We start from the raw sequence: 21,622 nt of genomic DNA on the forward strand, positions 1-21,622 counted from the left end.
ATGGTGAAGTGAAGAACGCCTGAATCAGTACGTCGGCCATTTGAAGTTCATGGACGTACTCCGCGATCAGCTTGCGGCTCTTGAATCTCCTACATTGACTCAATGACGGTGAGTTCGTCAATATCTTACTCTGCGTACCCGAAACTGAGCACGTTGGGAAGTTAGTAACACCTAAACTCAACGCTTACATTAGAGGTCCACAAGATCGGAGCCCTTGAAATTGTGCATTCGCGCGGGTTGGTCTCAATCAGGTGGTCACATAAACCGAAACTTCAAAATCCCCGTGAACTTTGACAGTCTTCAGCGGCGCTGAAGGTGTTCCGTGTGGTCCGTGGTACGAGATGAAGAGTATGCTGTAACTTCGCGCAAACTGTGCAGTCGCTTAATACCGCTGAAGTGTCGCATGCGATGGGACGTCAGGTTTGATTGATGGATGGACGGTCTTTGTGTTACATTGGGCGTCGGCGCCTTTAACTAATCCGCGCGCGGGGGTGAGGAACGAAAAGAACGTGAGTGAAATTCCATGCGGTACATGTTGCAGCATAAAGCCATGATTTGCTTGCCAGTGTCGTATCTTTGGCCGAGTACGAGGCTTTAAAAGAACAGTGTTAGATGCCATGGCAAACTCCTGATGGTGTAGCGTGAGCACGGTGCGGTTTTCTTTTTATTGGGTCAAAAGTGCGGTAGCGAGGTTTTCTCTAATAACTGGAGGTCCAGAGCTTCGCATCCTGAAGCAGTGCCTTGACTGTGACGAATGACTCAGTGCTGGACGCCGGAGAAATTTGGTCGCTTAGATATAAACGTTTGTTAAAGGCACAAATAGCCTAGTAGTACTAGCAAGAAGGCAAACAGAACCTCTAGTTAGGTGAACAGGTTCTGTGAGTAATGTTTGACGATAGCACGCTCTTAGCTTCTGACAGATGCTGACTAAATGACAGACATTGAGACTTTACACAAGGGATACAAACAACATATAAATAGCACCATTATCAATTGTTTATTCCAGTATTTCACTGTTTTCTTCTTTATCCATCCAGCTGTTCCATCATTTTTAACTTTTTTTTTATGAAAGCTTTGCAGACTAATCATAAAGATGCTGATCAAGGTGGTTTGCGACTGCTAGTACATCATCTGGGAGCACGTTCACTTTAGTCTCAATTTACTGCATGCCTATTTTCTTTCTCTTGTGATACTGAAGGGACACGCACACACACATCGGCCATGTTGAACACTCAGTATAGTGCACTTATGTGGACCGTCTGTGAACCGTCAATTCCTCAGATATTTTGTGCACATTTCTTTGTACTTACTACTACTGGCATCCTACAAAAATTTGAGTGAAATCGATCCATTAACTTTTGCGCATACATAGTTCCTTGCGTCACTTTTCTATGTTACTATTTTAAAGGGACACTGAGGAGAAATTGAAGTTGACTTGCATCGACAGAATACCAGCTCCTGTTTACAAAAACGCCACTCATACTGACAACAAAGCTCTTGTAACGTAGAAAAGAGCAAGAACCAAAATACAGGTATCGCCGCCACAGGCCAAACTCGCAATTACAAGCTTCATAACGTCATAGGACAAAACAGTGTTGCTAGAACCAATAGTTCTAGTAACACTAGGACACGAGAAGCCACGAATCACTGAGGCGCAGCAAATGCATGCGCAAATCTCCTTGACGTCGCCAGACGGCGCCACGTACCCGAAAGCTACGCGCGCTCCTGCAGCGCCGGGACCAATCAGCGCCTGCTCACAGCGGAATGGGTAGGGTAGTATGGGGGCTCCCGGTATTCCGCTAACGGTAACAAGGTACATGGTATGCTAAAGGTGTCTATTTGCGAGAACTTCGTTGACGGCTTCGAGAACGGGATCCATTGTAACGCTAGCAAAACGCTGATGCAAACGTAAACGAAGCGACGGCCGCAATAGCCGATAGATGCCTTCAATGTGCGGCCGGCGGTAGCTTTCTTTTCGGCTGCTGCTGGGCCGCACTGCATGGCCACCAGAAATCACGGAGTCTGCGTTACGTCATGTGCACGTCATGTTTCACGTCACTTAGTCCTGTGTCGTCATAGGAGAATCCCAAGTTTGAATCAGAGTGGCGGGAAAAACTTTTTCAACTTCGAATCCAAATTTCTCAGAAATAAATGCATCTTTCGCTGCCGTCCAAGTGGCAACAAAGCCATGAAATGCCGAACTATCAATTTTGCTATAAAAAAAATATTAATAGAGCTCTCCTCAGTGTCCCTTTAAGTTATGAACAGTGGGCATGAGGGTAAGCCTTTTCATCTATTCTTTTTTTTTTCCCCCTCTGCCACAGGGTCACAGGACCATCTCAACACCGCAATGAAGAGCGTAAGCCCGCCGCGGAAGACCTGCAGCGCAGGTTCGGTGGCCTGTTATGTGTTGACAGCCATTGCCCTTATCGGATGTGCCCTGCTGCTGTTCGCACCTCTGGAGAGGCGTGGAGTGGAGACTGAGTTTGTGCCCCAATTTCTGGAGTCCTCATTTGATGTCGTAGTGCCATCACACAGCCCCTTGGCGGAAGCGAGGAGCGAGTCCTGTTCGTATTACACGTGCTTTGACGTCTACCGATGCGGACACCAGCACGACCACATTACGGTGTACATCTATCCATTAGTCAAGTAAGTTGGAGAATGACAGAATGACAATGAGCCTGCTAGCACACCATGACTGTGCCATAACTCATCGTACTAATGAGTCAATATACCATGAGCAGTTTGGCCTGTAGAAACATTATGGTGTGCATCTATCCATTAGTCAAGTAAGTTTACATCTATCTGTTACATCTATTACGATGTACATCTATCCATTAGTCAAGTAATTGTGAGAATGACAGATAATGTTGAAGTAGATGTGACAAAAACATTTGTCTTGTGTTTGTGTTATGTGCATTTGTTTGTTCGTGTTTTGTCCTATTGTTTTTCGTCTTTTGCCAAATGTTTTGATTGATCAGTTCTCTTTTATGCAGTTGTAATGCCGCCTACTCAATGCTGCATAATAGGATCCATGATGTGTTTTAAATAAATAAATAAATAAAAGCTTTTGCCAGAACCAGAGGTTGTTCGAAGCAGCTGAATGTGTGCATTATGTACGCGAGCTAGAGAGGCCTCAAAAATAAAGGTCTACAATGAGCATGTTGTGAGAAGTTATAGCAAATCATATTTCAGGTGTGCTGACCAAATTGTTTTATATTCCATCATTTTTTAACTGACAGTTTATTGATGTACTGGGGAAGATTACGGCGTCTCTCATAGCCTCAGTCGCTTTGGGACGTTAAACCCCATAAACCAAACCAAACCAAAAATTTCGGAGGAATATCTAATAATTCAGTTAAGCAGAAGCGGAAAAGTTTGAGAAAGCTGCTGTATATTGTATTATGATCTGCATTCAGCGTGTTTGCCGTTGCAGTTCCAACTAACTAATGTTACCTCTAGCAAGTTGTCTTTTTGTTATTTTAAAACTGAATAAACAAAATGCTAGTTATGCAGTGATTCTCTGTTGATGTCAGCTTGTATCTATAAGCATGCACTGTTAGTACTGTTAGTTTAGTACTATTTTGCTGAGATGTAGTCAGAAGGGACAGCCCTAGCTGTGACATCTCTTGAAGCTGCATTTAATTGGAGTCAAGGAGGGCTACTGATTACGATTAGGAACTGTGAATTGTTGACGTCTTAGTAAAATGAATTTCCTTTTGACAAAATTTTATTATGAACTCAGCTTTGTATACTCTCTGAAATTTTGCACGTGATAATGTCAGGAAAGTGTTGCATATATTGACAGTGGGGGCGGCATCCTGTAAGAATTGGGGGAAGAAGGTGTCGCATTGTTTCTACGGGCCGAACTGCACATGGTATATCAACTGATTAGTATGACGAGTTATGGTGTAGTCATGGTGCGCTAGCATACTCGTAGTGTAACATCGGTAACATGTTCTCATAAAACTGTAACTCTCCTATGTTAGCATTAGTGTCACTGTCCCCTTTCATTTATTCTAAAGGTGTTGAGAGGGATACGTACTGTTTAACAATGGTCTTAAACACTTAACATGCATATTTTTTGTTAGCATGTTCTGTGCTATAATGCTAACAGTAGTGATGCTTACTATCAGACCAGATAAACCGTATGCATTGGACATATGTAGGGTGTTTTGAAATAATGGTATGCTAGTATTCGAGCTGTGCAGTGTGGTAATATTATTTTTTACATTTACTCACTTGTACTAACACACTAACTTGTAAGCTTCCAAACTATGCTGTGCGGTAGTTAATGAACAGTACTCAGCACTTTTGTTTCCTCCGCTTGAAAGAAAGAGTAAAGCTAAGAGTTTGTATTTTAAGGATAGTTAAAGTCTGGTTTAATGCCGAAATAAATTAAAAACACTCATACTACTCATTAAAGTGCCTAGAATGCATATAGGCTAGTTTGAATGCAAGTAGCACCGTAAATTTTTTCAATGTTTGTTGGAATGTCGTTTTGACAATTTGTAAAATTTATCATGTTTTCTGCCTTCCCTCTTTTTCTGTTTCTCTCCTTTTTCATACACAGCCTCCTCCTCGTAAGCATTGAACAGCTCTGGTGCAGTTTTAATTTTTACAGCTTGATGCCTTTCCTTTTTTAAGTTACCCTGAAATGTGTTTTACCTCAAAATTTCTGACAGACTGATATTGGTGGGGAAAAGTTTACGGGTCATTTGATGGCAATTTATAAATAAAACAAGTATTTAGACTGCGGCTATAATCAGGAACTAGAATAGTGATTTATGATGTTGCCATATTTCAAATTGCGCCTGAAGTGGGCTTGCTTTGTGTAGTGCTTCTGTAACTGTAAGAAGCCGCTGTAATCACATAGCAGTATCATGAATAACAAAGCATAGCACGATAAACAATGCAGAACAATGGCCACAGATTGTAAGTATACCTAATTCACATTTGGCCTAACTATGCAAATCGACTGTCATTTTTTTTTACCTTTCTTAAGGGGGGGTGTGGGAATCAGATAGAAAAAATCACGAAAAAAGTTGATTTTTGAAAAGTACACTTTTTGGCATCTCCAACACTGTTTCTATGTTCTACTGAAATATTTCACCCAAAAATAAACTAAGCGCTCCAAATAAATATATTTGTTGGCATCTACACATAGACAGTGTGTGCTAGCTTAGAACTTCCAGGCTTGTTTTCTCGAAAGTTTGTTTTGAGCTTAATACCTTGTTCGTGGAAAGCATAGCACAGCAATGGGTGCATGGATTTTTACCCTGTTTGTTTTGTCGTGATCACTGAAATGTGATCTGCGTCAAGACAGTCTCAGATTTACCATTTAGGCTCACATGTTTTTATTACATGGTAATTAGAGCATGATACATTTTAAACACAAAAGAAGGTGCATATTGTGTCCTTTGTAAAGAAGAGCAGCGAAATATTTTTTAAAAATTAAGAGAGTCATGACTTACACCACACTTCTTAGTAAATATTAAAAGCATTTACAGACCTGTAGCTTGTTTTTTGTCATGCTAGGCTTTCCACAAGCAAGCAACATGGGGACAACATATAAACAATGATAAAAGGGAAACTTCTAAAGCTGTCATTGTGAAACTTTATATCTGATTGTTTGATGCTGTTTTAAGCCAGTCTGCCAAATTTCATCACTATAAGTCGAAAAGTAGAAAAGTTGCCTTCAATCCCCTCATCCCCCCTTAAATTAGTTTTTAATGGCTTCATTTTCAAGGTAAGCAGCCTCTTCAGCACTAGAATGCTGTAATCTATCAAGACAGGTCAACTTCAGTTTGTCCTCATCATTAATTTGATTCAGTGGGTCCAATTTTAGGGGAATCCGTCAAGGTGGAGAAGATTTTGTAATAAGGGAGTAATTACACATTGACGTCTACCCGAGCACAGCCATACGGCTACAAAGGAAAACTATACAGCTTTCTCAGAAACTTCGCAGTTAAAAAAAAAATTCCTCCTGATCCGGGCTTCGAACCCGGGACCACCACTTCACCGGAGCAGTCGCTCTACCAATTGAGCTAACCAGGACGGCAAGCTTATGGTAAGGCGAGAGCGAACTGATCAATAACTCGAAGTGGGAACAGTGTTGGTCAAAAGTTAAGTGGAATCCCCCAAGGTGGAATAGACTTTGTAATAAGGGAGTAATTACTTTATAGCCGTATGGCTGCGCTCGGGTGGACGTCAGTGAGTAATTACTCCCTTATTACATATTCATTTGATTCGTAACTTAATCTGTGTCAGTGCTATGAAGCCAACGTTTTGACGTCGTTTGGGAGTACGTGTAGCGACACTGTTGTTGTCCTTACCTGTTGCAGCTACATCGATGAACACGGGAGCCAGCTCGCCCGCCAGCCTTCCCGGGAGTTCATGGAAGTCTTGGAGACGATCCACCAGTCAAGGTTCTACACTCCGGATCCTTCGAAGGCCTGCCTCTTCGTTCCCTCGCTGGACGTGCTCAGCCAGGATGGCCTCAACTTGAATGCCGTTTCCCAGATTCTCAACTCTCTGGCGTAGTAAGGCTTGCGTCTTGTTCAGCGTAGTTTGAGGGCCTTGGTAACTGGAGATCAAGCCGGTAGTGTAGGCCATAATTGCTCCCGACAGCGTTGTACGAATGACAGTTGGAAAGGAGCATTTATTGTTACATCACGGGAAATGGCAAGAATTCGTTTCGATTGACGTTCATTCACCAGCCACACTTCGCTGATGCAGAGAGGCCAGAGCTAAGAGTCGCAGGGATAGGAAACGCTCTGTCTCCCTAGTATGGGAGTTGGCGGCTTCAAGTGCTTTGATTCACAATACTGGTGATCTTGATTATTGAGGCTTCAAGGATGATGGGAAAGGGGCATCATTGTGAAGTATTGCCTGGTAATAAGTTGGAACCCAACACAAATGTCCGTGGCACAAAAATGTTCTGGAGCAAATTTTACCACAAATTTAGTCCACTCCAAGTAAGTGATGGTCTTTTGTAACTGGATTTGTTGAAGCAGAAACATGTTGGATTCAAAATTTGTGATGGCCAAACAAAATTACTCATAATGAGTGGTAATATCCTGCTGTCCATTTTATCCGGATCTGTTGTAATGAGTGTCAACTGCACTCTTAAAACAAATTATTCAGCGATATTTCATATGAACATATCACTTCATCAGTTTGTTTCCTTGCTTGTTAGAAAAAGATCAGGGCTATGTTGTTTTTTACTCTCTGCAGCTGCTTTTCTTTTTTTTTGGCTTTCTGTAGAGATAAAAACGAACTATCAAGTAATTTTGTTTCTTGCAGAGCGGAACATTCGTTTTATGCTGCGGAATACCTCATATGTTTTCACTTTCAGCATATCTTTGGAAAATGAAGCTTGACTGTGCGTGTTGTCTTCTGTGCAGTTGGAACAATGGCACAAACCATTTGCTCTTCAACATGCTGCCTGGAACATCACCGAGCTATGCAACGTCCCTTGAAGTCAACACTGCGGAGGCGCTGGTTGCCGGTGGCGGATTTGACTCGTGGACTTTCCGCAGGTCCCACGATGTCAGCATTCCGGTGTTTAACCCAGCCAGATATCATCTCGATCCATCACTTGCTAAGAGGTATATCGCTGGGCTTGCTTGTCAGAGTGTACGTGTAAGAATTATTGCCGATGCTGCCACCACTACTACTAGTGTTAATACTGTAAATAATGTTAGTACACTATGTTATGATTAATGTAAGTCACGGTTAGAGAATGTTATTAGTATTGTTGCTAAGAGATGTTTTATATTGAAGTGTGTTGATAACTTTGAAAATGCATTTAGGCTACGTTTGTGAATCAAGTCGAATATTGAGCACTCTACTACTCGACTGAATATTCACTTACTGTATATTCACTTAGGCCTAATCTAGACCACATTGTGAGCAGTGCGCAGTTTATTTCAGACAAGCACTGCGAAGATTGAACAAACCTGCTGGAATTTGTATGTTTAATTTCAGATCATTATTTAATTTCACTTTGAATCTAGTAGCTATGGAAGTGCCTTGTTCAGCTAGCTGTGAAAAGGAAAATGATAGGGGCAGTGTCAAAAGACAAGAAGGGGCGGAGTGGTTTAGAGAACAAACAGCCTGTGCTAACCTTTAAAATTGAAAATTGGTTTTTGAGGAAAGGAAATGACACAATAACTGTATCTCTGTGGACACCTGAAGGCCACAAGGGAAAGGGTAAAGAAGGAAGGGAGAAAGGAAGAAAGAGGTGCTGTAGTGGAGGTCTCCTGAATAATTTCGACCACCTGGGGATCTTACATCGCACTGCACATGGGTGCCTTTTGCGTTTCGCCTCCATAGAAAGCGGCCGCCGTGGTTGGATTGGAACCTGGGTACTCCGGCTTCGTAATTGAGCGCCTTAACTGCTGAGCCACCACAGCGAGCCAGTTGATAGTATCCTCACTGAAATCCAGGGGAACTATGCTTGGGCAGGGCACGTAGTGAAAATAAAACGTACGAGTGGCTTCTTAAGGTAATGGAGTGGGTTCCAAGAGAAAGCGAGCATAGCAGCGGGCAGTACAGAGTCTGGTGGTCGGATGGAATAAGAGAATTTGTGATAATAGGTGGCTGCAGATGATGCAGGACAGGGTTTGTTGGCAACCAGTGGTAAAAGACTTTGTCCTGCAGTAGATGATGATGATAATGGTGGGTCAGCTTTGAGTAGCACCGTCTCTGGACACTTTTTTTGTGGTCAGTGGGACTGTGGGTAAATGGGAAGGGGGCGTGTCAAGAAGGTTCTCATTGTCACTGCCAACCTCGTTTTCTTTTCCTCACTCGTCCGCACAGGCCGGATCGACCGTGGCTGTTGATCTCATCCCAGACACACATTCACTTCGAGTTCCGCGCTGAGGTGGCGCTGTTGGCTGCGGCACACCACGACGTGCTCAATCTGACCAGCTGTGGGCACCACGCCTGGAACAGCACAAACGGCAGGTTTCGTTGCCACGGCGACAGACACTACAAGTACCCAGAGGTCTTGACGGTGAGCTCTCCTGGCTGTGGTTTTGAATGCTTCGTTTGACTTGCAGTCGTAACATACCGTATTTACCCGAATGTAACGCGACCCCAATTGTAACGCGAGGGTAGACTTTGCGAGGGCGAAACCGGGGAAAAAAAAGAACACGATTGTAACGCGAGGGTCAACTTTGCGAATGCGCAAGATCAAAAAACGCGAAAACACGAATTTAACACGAGGAATCGAAATTATAGAACACGAATGTAACGCAGGAAACTAGAGGAAAAGTCGAGAGCAGCTTTGTCGTGTGCAGGCGATGTTTTGAAGCCAGTCGTAAAAAGTAAAAATGCACTAAAAAGGAGAAAGTCGGTCCTCCCATGACCACGCCACGTGATAGCGCATAGAGCTCGATAGCGTGCGGGAGAGGAACTGACTGGGAGAGCGAAAAAACGGGAGAGGAATCGGCTTCGCGAGCCACAGCTGGTCTCGAGGGGTGCGCGCGCTTCCCGTGCACGAGCGCTTGGCTTGTGAAGGCTGGCCGCTTGGCGTCGCGCTCCCTCATTTTTTTTCTCCGTGTTTCAAGGTGACTCGTTGCTGGCGCACTCTTGTTGGTGTCGTCTGCTCTGCCTTTTTCGCGTTTGCACCGCATTCACGACTCGTCCTGGCGTGGTTCGCGTATTGGTTGACCGCTGAATTTGGAGCGCGCGACTTTGAAGGAGCAGGTCAATCGACACGCACGTAAATGCGGCACATTAAGCGAGCTTAATAATGAGTGTTTGGTGCCTTTCTTAACATTTTTATACCTAGTATTCGAATGTAATGCGGGGGGTGGTGACTTTTCACGTCTGTTTATGGTAAAAAAACTCGTGTTACATTCGGGTAAATACGGTAGTAGCATGTTGGCTTACCCAATGGCATTGGGCCAACATACTTAAACCAAAGTGACAAGTCCAACTTGCTATGTACCTACTAGAAAGTTGCCACCCTCCTTCCAGAAGCTCCACCCATCACCTGCCCACCATACAGAAGTTCCGCTCACTGCCTGCCCACTGTCCAGAAGCTCCACCCAACACCCGTCTACCATACAGAAGCTCCGCCCACCGTACAGAAGCTCCGCCCATCACCCGCTCACCGTCCAGAAGCTCCGCCCAACACTCACACACGCAGCAGCTGTACGAAAAAGCGAGCGTGAAATTAAATTCAAAGATGCAACAGGAAGGTGATAAATGTAACATGAAAATGTACAACCGGTACTGCTAATGCAGATTTGTCGCATCTCATTGTATGCTCATCTGTGCATTTTTTCTTTCTTTTTTTCAGGAGGGAAAATTTTGCTTGGTCGTTCGTGCGGCCAGGCTTGGTCAAATGACGCTTTCCGACTCCCTTTCGGCTGGCTGCATACCCATCGTGGTTGCCGATGAATATGTGCTGCCCTTCTCGGAAGTGCTCGATTGGAAGAGGCAAGTCTGCCGATTAAATATACTGGCACACCATTAAATATACTGGCGGCATTTCCTTGCACATGAGTTCGGGATGCCTTTGCATCCTCTATAACTGAGTGCCATCTCAGTAGATGTTCATTCTTTTCTAGTGTCTCGATTTGATTGCTATTAAAGTCTTCTCTGCTGTCTGAGACTCCTGTCATAGCCCTAGCGTTCATCATGGTGTTAAGGTATCTTTGTTTATATATTATGTGGGTGTTTGTTATAACCGTGGCCGTTACAAGTGAGCTTGACTGTGCGGTGTTCGCTTATTTTGATGTACAATACCCCAGTGACTCGCCTGCCATTTCTGTGAACCCCACCCTTCCCTAAGCCCACTCACATGATATTCCAATCATGGAACGTGTGAGGGGTGTGAATGAAAGGAAAATAAAATAAAATAGTGTTGTCAGATAAGACGTATTTCGGAATCTCATTTTGGCCCACAGGGCAGCGGTGCAGATCCGTGAGGATGAGCTGCAGGATGTTGTTGGAATCCTGAGGGGCTTCTCGGAGGCCCGGGTGGCGGAGATGAGGTCCCAGGCTCTGCTCTTCTGGGAGCGCTACTTCAGCAACATGGCCAAGATCACAATGACAACCCTGGAGATCGTCAATGACCGCTTGTTCCCGCACGTTGCGAAAGGATATGAAGACTGGAATGACCTCCCTCCAGGGGTAAGCCATCGTTTGTTCTTCGACACCTGTGCGCTTCTTCGATTGCTATTGGGTTCCACTTAAATTTGGGTTCCACTTAAATGCTGCCATACGGGTTAAACTCATGTGCTGTTTTTCTTCAACTGCGCTTGCATTCCACTTAGCAGCCGCCATTCATGTTCGACTTCTGTACACATCTCTGATTGCATTTGGCTTAAACTTAGTTAATCTCACATATGTCCATTAGAAGTCATTATGACAATGTTGCAGTGAAGTCCAGACTTACAGAGGGTAGGTCTCGACACATATTAACATACCTACCGAAGTATAGTGTGAACATGATTGCAATGCAAGGGTCACGGCAATGTGAAACAGGAAAAAAGTTATTCAATGATATAGACTTTATGATGACATACTTCCCGAAATGTACTGTGAACATGATAGTAATGCAAGGGTCATGGCGTTGTGGAACAGAAAAGTTATTCAACGATATAGATTTAATTATAACTCGTTTATAATTATAATAAAGGCTTAGTTGCATTACAGAATAAAGGAGGCTATAGATAGGCCTCAGTTTTTACAGTGCACATTCAGTACATTAAAAATGTGAGCCTTGCTTCAGTCATCTTGAAACTCCATTATCTCGGAATCTTACTCCGTACTCACGACTTCAAATCAGTGAGTGTTTAATGTGTTAAATCTGTTAAAATACTCTTTGTATGCTTGGCTGATGCAAGCTGTGTATTCCTTTCCCAAACAGCTCGTGCCACCAGCACCTTTTGCCATTCCGTTTGTGGCTCCGCGGAGCCGTGGCTTCACAGCTGTGGTCCTCACCTACGACCGGGTGAACAGCCTGTTCAAGGTCGTGCAGCAGTTGACCCAGGTGCCCAGCCTGGTCAAGGTCGTTGTCGTTTGGAACAACCAGAGGAAATCGCCACCTCCAGGTGAACTTCGAACTTTAGCCTCGGCTGATGTTTGCTTCGAAATTCGCTCCGGGAATGGCTGCGACAGTGTGTTTAGGCCAGATCCAACCGTGTGAACTGCGTATACAAATGCATCTGTCCTAATCACTTGCAGCTGGACTGCTGCCTTTTGTTTGTTCTGCCCCATAGTTACATCATCAGCTTGCTTGCAATGATCAAGGAACTGTCATTAAGAAAGTTTCTGCAAAACTGCAGACTTATTTAAGGGGAAGGATTAGTTGCATCTGTGAAAAAAATAAAAATAGACCCAGCTGCGTAATATCAAGCATTTTTGATCTGTGCCTTCCTTAGGCCTGCCAATGGCATGTGTGTGCAATTTGTTTAAAGGGATACTGAGGCGGTTTCCGAATCAGCTAACCTTCTACCGTTTTGAAGTAGTGTCATTGCTGATCACGTCTGTGAAATTATTTTTTCGATTTTGGCTAAAACGGTGGCGCAATCACCAGTTAAAAACGCGATGTTTAAATTTCCCGCGCCTCGCGCGAGCGCAGGAGAGGGGAACAGCGGAGAGGGAAACCTCATCCATGTCGGCCAGCGTGACGTCATGTTGAAGAGCCGGGGATGCTTCGGCGCACCCGAGCGCGCTTTCAGCGTGCGTTTCTCGTGCTGCATGCGTTGTTCCTCGTACTGCGTGCGTTGTGACGTACAAAGCGTGTCAGCCGACCTTGAGAATCAAATTCAACAGGTACTACTCTGCGTTCGTGTCCACGAACAACTACGGCCGCGACTGTGTTGTCTTCCACTGTTTTCCGCACGATCACAAGCTCGCAGCGCAACCGCTCGCTGCTGTGACGAAGAATTCATGCCGACTAAAGCAAGCTTACTCTGCCCGAAACACTTTCGTAAGAGCGGCTACAGGCAGAGCTTGTCCTAGTGTGATCTCTGGAGATTTCTGTCGAAAAGGCGCGGCTGAACCATGACACAGTTCCATCGATTTCCTCGCGCGTGAGATGCATGTCACCATTCTGAAGAAGCGCCTCTTTTAAAAATAGAAACATGCTCACTTAGCCCCTGAAGAAACCTTATAGAGGCTTAAGCATGTGTCGCTCTCCTCAGCTTAGGTGCAGCCAGACCACCTGAGACGTGCTCAGCAAGGCTCGGTTAGTGATTTTATACTCGGTTCGACGTGTCCAAGCAAGCAAGCAGAGCAAAGCACAATAAAGCAAAGCAAGCAAGCATCGAAGCTCTTCATATGCGGCATCTCGTTTAATCCTAGCTAAGCAATTAAAATGAAAGCGTTCGACGTTGATTTGGGATGCAAATTTATGAGAAAAATGAATGCCAACCGAGTTAGTTTTTGCAAAAAAACACCGCAGCCTTACTCGGTTTCTTCATCAAGTTATGGCAGCGGGCGAGTTGGAGCTAGCTTGGCTTTTAAACACACATATAGTTGGCAACTACTTCACTGAACCTAAACTGCAAATCTAGGAAGGGCGAACGTTTCCGAGGCAGCGATTAATATTTTCTGGCATCTGCTGAACGCGCCAGGAGTGAAGCAGTAGCCTTGTGCGCGTATTTGGCTTGGTTTCCAGCGCACCATGATTGCGTCGCTAATTTGACACCAACTTTGTGCTCCTTCATCGTTTCCTTGAAATACTTTCTTGCCCCAACCTGCAATGCCGGGTACTGAGAACAGGATTTCTTGTACACAGTGCTTTGGGCCTTTTCTTTAGGATGACGCTCTTCCGGGCGAGCCAGGAGGCGTCCTGTGGTGGTAATTGACTTGAGTATTGTTTGCACCACTTCCTTTCCGAGAATACGAGCCGAGGTTGTGCTGGCACCTTTTACGCATGGTCTGCCTCGCGTCTTTGACGCTGGCGTATGCTTGTGCTAGGCATAGAATTTTTTGCTTGTGTCTTTTTTGGTTTCAGGCGATACGTGGAATGAGCAAACTGTAGTATCCTTTTCTTCGGTGGTCAGTAAAAAAAAAAACAGTCGCCGTATTCGCTTTTACAACACCATGGAAAGCTGCGATCTGCACTCAACGCAGCGCCGGATCCGCATCGGCAGCTTCTCCAGTCTTCAAAGTGACATCACGACCTCTCTTGACCAATCACGGGCGGCGGCGTGCCCCACGGCATAGGCCGCATATTTCGGCTAAAAAAGGCAATTCGCGCTTGTTTTTGCCGTATTTGGATGCGATATTCCAGTATACAGCATGAAAAACTATAGCAGGCCGCTGCCAGCCCGATTTTCAGAAAAAGTGCTTCAGTCTCCCTTTAAGGTGTGTTTGTGCAGCGTGTTCAGTTCTTGCTGTTGAAGAAAATTAAACTATAACAAAAGCCTTTTTGAGTTAAGTCGAACTCACATGCGTGATGACACATGCATGAATTTCATTTTCCGGCCAATTGAACGTTAATGGCTTCACTGGAAACTTCAAGAGCTCTGTGGGCCATTGAAATGCCTATAAGGACCCCTAGGGTCTCCGTACCACCATATGAGAATCACCGCTGTACGATCGCTGTCCAGGTTTTCGAATTTCAGGAGGTACAAAAGAAAAATGGGTTTTAAAATCTAGCAGCCTATAAAAAAATGATCTCTCCTATAACTTTATAGTGTTGCTGACTGTGAAAGCTGTCTGAACAATGTCCGAGTTTTGGGTGCCCAAAAATTCAGTTAATGTCGCGTGAACGCTGTAGCACCCATGAGTTTTGAGAGATTTTCTCTGCTCATTTTGTTATTTCTTTTCTGATTTCATGGTGTAAAACAGCATCTGCGTGGCCCAAGCTGAGCAAGCCACTGAAGGTGATCCGGACTAAGGCCAACAAGCTCAGCAACCGCTTCTACCCGTACAAGGACATCGAGACAGAAGCGGTGCTTGCCATTGATGATGACATCCTGATGCTGACGTCAGACGAGCTGGAGTTTGGCTTTGAGGTTAGCGGGTGTTGACTTGGCTGTGGCCGCTTCAGTGTTTTTAGTGAGGACTGAATGCCAGAAAGTGTTCTTCACAAGCTGAAAAGGAAGAGAAAGAGAAGTAGAGTACAGTTAACCATGGATGTAACGAAATTGAGAAAAGTCCATGGTTTTTATCTGTATGCAGGTTTTCGCGTGAATTCACAAAAGGGCAATAGGACATAATTGAGAAAAGTCCATGGTTTTTATCTATATACAGGTGTTCACGTGAATTCTCGAAAGGTCAGTGCTTTAAATGTGAACTGCCGCTTAATGTGATGCTGCAAAAGTGAAAACTGTGGAGTCTACTGTCTTGCCACACACAGGCGGTGATCGTGCTGGAGTACAGCACGTTGTATTGACTGCGTTCTCTCGATGCAATCATGGATGTGCCTCTAATGACAGTTCGCATTTTATCATCGCGAAATTTTCGCGTGGTTTGGCCAAATTTCATGTAACACAACACCAGCTATTGGATAGTCGGTGTAGCAAGTTTGTTATATGAAGGTGAACTGCCGCAACACCTTTGTTACACTGAGTTCACAAACAGACACACTTCAATGAGGATCGTGTTAGGGGAATGGAGAACCTTCTCATACATCAAGGTTTTTGGTATATGGAAGTTTGTTGCATTCGTCCAGTTTATTCGATCTTACACTTAGGTCCTGTCAGCTTGAAATGTACGATATTTGCTCCGCTTAGTTCCAGCTGTGCTTGATTTGAACAAATTTTGGGCCCCTTCAGGTTCAAATTATCAAGATTTGACGGTACATACTATTGCTTACTGTGCATAAAGCCAGTGCTAAGATTGCGGCAGTTATTTCATTTCTACAATTATACTCATGGCGTTAATAGTTCATTCATTTGCAGAGTACCTTACTGCTTCAATTGCAAAGAACACTATAATTAAGGCTGGACTGTTTCAAATTATTTGCAGTTATAAATTAAGAAGCCTTGTTGTGCTGTGCTGTTCTCTTCCAATTGCTGTGCGTTGGAATGTGGACTTATGTTTCTCTTACTGTATTGATCACATCATTTGATAGCTGTTCTTCAAGTTCTTAGCTGCTGTCAGGAATTTAATTCATTTAAATGGTGTAGGAATTCAAAAGTGTTAAATGATTCGCTGTGCTGTCTTATAAACCCAAGTTGGTGAGTCAGCACGTGTTTGGCACTGTTCGGACAGAGATGCTGCTGTCTCATGAAATTCGTTATCTTCATCACATACTTCCAAATTCACCTAGGTTGCTCTCATGCCCGCCATTTTTCATTTCATTGCGACAACAGGTGTGGCGAGAGTTCCCAGACCGGATAGTTGGCTTTCCATCTCGCGTCCATCTCTGGGACAATTCAACATCCCTGTGGAAGTACGAGTCGGAGTGGACCAATGATATCTCCATGGTTCTCACCGGTGCGGCGTTTTACCACAAGGTATGCCTGCTGTACTGTTCATCTGTATGGTGGTGCTGCTACCTATCAGTGTTCTTAATTTGGATATTCCATTAATAATGATGGTGTTTTATTTATTTCATTTAGGTACATATTCTAGTCTCACTATAGGCCATACAGTTGGTATCAGCGCTTTACCATATAATAAGTGGCAGCCCTGTATTGGCAAAACATGATGTGCAAAAGGCAAAGTGGCAGCGAAGCAAACTAAAGAAAAAAATGTGCCTGAAATGCTTAAAGGCGTACAGACACGAAATTTTAGTTGCTTGATTTTTAAATTTTTAATGACGATGCCCACATCAGTATACGTGGATCACCACTTAATATTGGCCTGTCACTGCTAAATAATTAATTATTGAATCTCATCTTTCATGCTGGTATGGTTGCAGTTTAAACTGCCAAACGATGCCTGTGATTGAAGTTCAGCATTAGGTCACCTGAGGCATGAAGAAACTGCAGTGTAATCAACGCTTCCTCTTTCGTTACTCCAACTTTTCCAGCTGGACTTTTAAAATGATGATGAAGCAGACGTTATATCGCAGCCTTTTCATACCTCACGTGGCCTATTCTGAACCCTCGATGGCACAGCCATCATTTGTCTATTGAAACCGCAATTGAAAAAGTGAGATAAATTACACTACAAATTCTGTTGGCCTAGAATCTCTTCAGACAAGGCACACTGAAGCAAGGTTGAAATTTTTGTACCTAATATATAGTAATCTGATTAGAATAAACACCCATGATTATATTACCCCTGTTTCACGAGCAAGTACGCGTTATAACCATGGAAAAATGCTGCAAGAATTTCGCGCATCACAGTTAAACACTCATTTTTTTTCAAATCAATTGCAGAGCGAAATGAATTGCCGAAGTGTGTAGTGAACAGCCCAAATGTAGAAACGTTTGTTGATAATTTGAGAGCCTTTTGTATGTGAAACCCTTGTCTTTTTGGTTTCTTTTTTCGCATCATCGTTGCTCTTGCATGAAGTTCGTGCATATCTTGTTTTTTTTTTTATTTGTATCTGTGCTCATGCCTGTGCTCATGCCTGCTTGGAGTCGAGCGACTCTGCAGTATTAAATAAATAAATAAATAAATTGTTTAGCAGTCATTGGTGAATACCTTGTAGTGATTCATATATACTAATGTCTTATGCGTCATTACAAAAACAAAAACGCGCTACCAGAAGTTTGGCATTACAGCTTATTTCGCACGGCTAAAGAAAACAAGTACAGAGTATGAAAAAACAATGGGGGTGGTAATAGTACTATTGGTAATAATAGTAATAATATCCTGTATAATAGTAATAGTAACACTTTGCCTGTCCAGCATTACAGCCACGAGTACTTCGACCGCCTTCCTGTCGACATCCGCCGCTGGGTTGACGAGCGGATGAACTGCGAGGACATCGCCATGAACTTCCTCGTTGCCAACATCACGGGCAAGGCCCCCATCAAGGTCGCGCCCCGCAAGAAGTTCAAATGCCCCGAGTGCGCCCGTCTGGACAACCTCTCCAACGACCTGCAGCACATGGCCGCCAGGTCGGAGTGCGTCAACGTCTTCGCCAGGGCCTTCGGCGGAATGCCGTTGAAGACAGTCGAGTTCCGGGCGGACCCCGTGCTCTTCAAGGACAACTTCCCGGAGAAACTGAAAAGGTTCTCCAACCTCGGAAGTCTGTAGTAGGCAGTGTTCAGGTGTGGACAGAAGTACAGTCGTTCTCGGTGTAAAAGGGAACACCTCAGCAGGTGCTGAGCAGCCAAAGGTACATCAAATGCATAGCATTTGCGGAGCTGACCTTTAGCGCTTTCCTTACGGATGTTGTTCGGTGTAGCCTTGTGAGAAGAGGCGAGACTTTGGGAAGGGACTTTGAAGCGAGGAGGAGAATGAACTCGCATCTTTCGTTGCGGCTTTACAGCTTATTAATACTTCTGTCCCCCAAAACCATTCCTGCAGTTTCCTCCATAGATGCAGCTTTTGGAGGCTCCGCAAATGCCGAGCATTTAGAATATTCATTGGGAGATGCCGAAAAGGGTAGTGAGTTTTCTTTGCTGCTTGCTTGATTGAACTATTTGCGAGGTTCATTTATTTGTGGTTACTTGAAAAACACTGAAAAGTGCGCTTGGTAGTCATAAAAGAGAAGTATGGTTAGTTGTTTGCATACTGACGGGGTGTTCCCTTTCATGCTGAGCTAGTATATGTGTAGAGCGCATTGTTCGTACTGCATCTGTGCCGTGTAATGCCGAGATTGAGAGGTATGCCCCATGCACAAACGACTAAGTCGCTGATGTGCACTCCACTAATTTTAGGCATGAATGCTGTTAGAACAATGGGGTGTACACCATTTGCTTCTGTTCATGCCTGTACAGTTATGAACAAAAGTTACGGGACCCCTTCCGTCGGCCCTCTCTGGTTTAAAACCACACATTTGTCCTAACTGAAGAGGCTAGTTCACGTTTTTCCCATGTGTATCAACAACAGCCACTTCAGTTGAAGTGGAATCATGGTTAAAAATAGTATAGAAGATTTCGTACTTTCACTTGCGTGTGTTCTGCGGCTATATCCGTTGAATAAGAGGGGAACTGGTGCTTTCGGACAGCTCCCCCGTTGATTTGCCCGATGGTTATGAACGCATGTGAAACATTGAGGGCATTGATAGCTAAGCTGTCAAAACCTGTGATAGCCGGTCGATGCTTATCGCTTTTAGCTTTCGTACTGTGTGCTCGTTGAGCCATCACCCAAGATTTTTTTTTTTTTTTCGCCATTCTTCTCTCAAAACGCTGCTTGCCTCGACTGGTGAATCTTCAGTCTCAGTTGAATATGCTGCAACTATCGCTTACCATCTTCTACAGATATTGAGCAAAAGAGTGAAAAATTTCATTTGGTTATCAGCGGACTGACTTCTGTAAAATAAGTATGAACAAATTTTGTTCCTTGGACAGTCCACTGTGGCTGAAAAGCATTAAGCAGTCATGGGAGGAAATATTGATTGCTGTTACTTAAGGTAGTTTCACACGCAAGTACAAATTCTGCTTCTGACCACTCTTCTTGAGTCACTGTGAGCTTCTCTCAGTTTTGTGGGTTCTCGTGCGTGTTTAAGAGAGTTTTTCCCGTCAGTTGCAGTACTCTTGGCAGGTTATCTGTTTTCTTGTTCCGCATACGTGTTTAATTATGAACTGAACAAGCTGCACTTGAAATCAAGATTTATTAAGTCGGTGAAGTGAACTTTCATGTTGTCTTCAGCCAGTATGGGAATAACTTGCTTTTGTGGTGCTTACATATTTCCTAACAGTGACAGTGTCACAGATATAAGTGGCTGTAACTGTTTTGCTCTGCACTTACCTATCGGGCAACAAATTCCCTCAGTTTTTCTGTATGCTGCAACGCTTAATTTTGATGCAGACTTATTCTCTCAGAAAAATCTAAGGAATGATTCATCTGTGGGCATTCAAGTGCTCATCTTAGCCATAGCTTTTCACAAGCAGTCTGTTGTGGCAGAACCTATGAAAATGAAATATTTGAAGTATTTTTTGCGTGCACTTTTTAGAGAAGCACACTAGCTGTAAGGGCACGCTGTGTCCGTGTTTCTAAAGAGACTTGGTGGAATCAAGATATCCTCTTAAATCGATTCCGGCGAATATTTTTATTGGTGTGACTGCACCTTGGCATGGACTTCCGGAAGACACTCCTTAGACTGGATATAGTTGATGGAATGATGTTCATTTGAGTTGCATTGACGATTACGATGTTTTTGGAATTTAATAATGTACGGTTCTATTTACACGACTGTTAATGCTGTTGTAGTTTAGGACTGCTGTCTACTACTGCTTAATTGCGTCACAGTTCGCGAGTGCTGTGTTTGGTTTGTTCTACACTGGCTGGCATCAGTGTGCTTGTGATGTTTGAATGCATTTTTGAGACAGATCTGCTCTAGTTGAAATACGCTTGCCAGCCTTAACTCATTTGTGCCATTTATTGCTGTATTGGTTTTTGACATTTTGTTCAACCTTTAAGATTATTTTCCCTGTAGGTGGCAGTTCTTATCTCACTTATAAGCATTAAACCAGGAGGTTCTGTTGTGTTCACTGTTGCTGTACTACAGTCGAACCCGGATATATCGAATTCGAAGGGGATCGGAAAATAGTTCCATATAGCGAAAATTCGATATACAGATATAGGCTAAAACTGCACTCCCGATCATAACAAATTGAGGCTGACCGTTTGGAACAGCCGCGAATCATATAGTATGGGCACGCAATGTGAAAGCGCTTTATTTCGCGGAAAAAAAACAAACTAATTTTGGGCTGCATTTTCCACTGGGAAACGAAGTTCAAAACACTGGCCTCGATCTTCTCGAGACTGTCCAGGCGCGAGAGCGCTGAATCAGGCTGAACGCTGACGCCAGTTCAGTGGCTGTGCACGGACGCGTTTCTTCGACAACACAGTCCCCCTCGTCGTCGCTGGAATCGGCGTCTTGAACGCCAGCTATTCCGGCCACAATGTCCTCATCAGCAAGGTCGGTCGGCTACTGCCTGTACTTCGCTGTCAGTGTTAATAAAGTCCTCAACAGTCACTTCGGACGGAACGGCGAAAAAAAAGGCCCTGCACCTGCTGACTGACTGCGGAAATGTTCCCCGCATAGGCAGCTGAGGACCGGAAAGGAATGTCTTTGGGGAAAGCGCACCTTCCAGGGGCGCGGCGCGGCGTTCGATATATCCAATGTCCGGCGAAAATGGAATTCGATATACAACACAACTGTCCTATACTTTTACATAGTATTTTCAAGGGGGTAATCTGTGTGTTCAATATAGTCAATAATTCGAAATATGTGGGTTCGATATATCCGGGTTCGACTGTACTAGATAACTTGTGTTATCATTGTCATTTTGGTGCAACGTTGATAGAGTGTTGCAAGGTTTGAAGGCAAGCAAGGCAGTGTTTAAAGTAAAAACTGTCTTTACAGAGAGTCATTACAGCTCTAAACCAGTTGTAACTGTTAAGAATTTTTTTTATAATTTCTCTTTGATAGGGGGAATGGTATTGCATCTCAAACATTTCTTGACCACATGGTTCATGTAAATGTACGAGTCTATACGGGCTTATTCAACTCTTCTGTGCTCATTATAGCACCATATATACTTGACTGTTTGTGCTTTCCTCCACAAATCTTGTTAAT

The 21,622-nt window shown here is 43.9% G+C and overlaps 1 protein-coding gene across 1 annotated transcript; it reads left to right on the top strand.

Moving 5' to 3' along the window:
- Positions 1 to 33: 33 nt before the first annotated feature.
- On the top strand, positions 34 to 20,470 carry sotv (exostosin glycosyltransferase sotv). Its single transcript, XM_089561366.1, has 11 exons — positions 34 to 108; positions 2,325 to 2,649; positions 6,345 to 6,542; positions 7,407 to 7,610; positions 8,824 to 9,019; positions 10,313 to 10,452; positions 10,923 to 11,148; positions 11,888 to 12,071; positions 14,821 to 14,987; positions 16,290 to 16,433; positions 17,779 to 20,470. The coding sequence occupies exons 2-11, from the start codon at positions 2,351 to 2,353 to the stop codon at positions 18,127 to 18,129; spliced, it is 2,109 nt and encodes a 702-aa protein (XP_089417492.1). The 5' UTR covers positions 34 to 108; positions 2,325 to 2,350; the 3' UTR covers positions 18,130 to 20,470.
- Positions 20,471 to 21,622: the final 1,152 nt, after the last annotated feature.

Source organism: Amblyomma mixtum, chromosome 9 (genome assembly GCF_055824585.1).
Source record: "Amblyomma mixtum isolate Tamu chromosome 9, ASM5582458v1, whole genome shotgun sequence".
Taxonomy (NCBI): domain Eukaryota; kingdom Metazoa; phylum Arthropoda; class Arachnida; order Ixodida; family Ixodidae; genus Amblyomma; species Amblyomma mixtum.

Coding starts and splice junctions, on each gene's coding strand:
- sotv (XM_089561366.1), top strand. CDS start 2,351: ATGAAGAGCGTAAGCCCGCCGCGGAAGACCTGCAGCGCAGGTTCGGTG. Junction 7,611..8,823: donor GATCCATCACTTGCTAAGAG/GTATATCGCTGG, acceptor TCGTCCGCACAG/GCCGGATCGACCGTGGCTGT. Junction 11,149..11,887: donor GGAATGACCTCCCTCCAGGG/GTAAGCCATCGT, acceptor TTTCCCAAACAG/CTCGTGCCACCAGCACCTTT.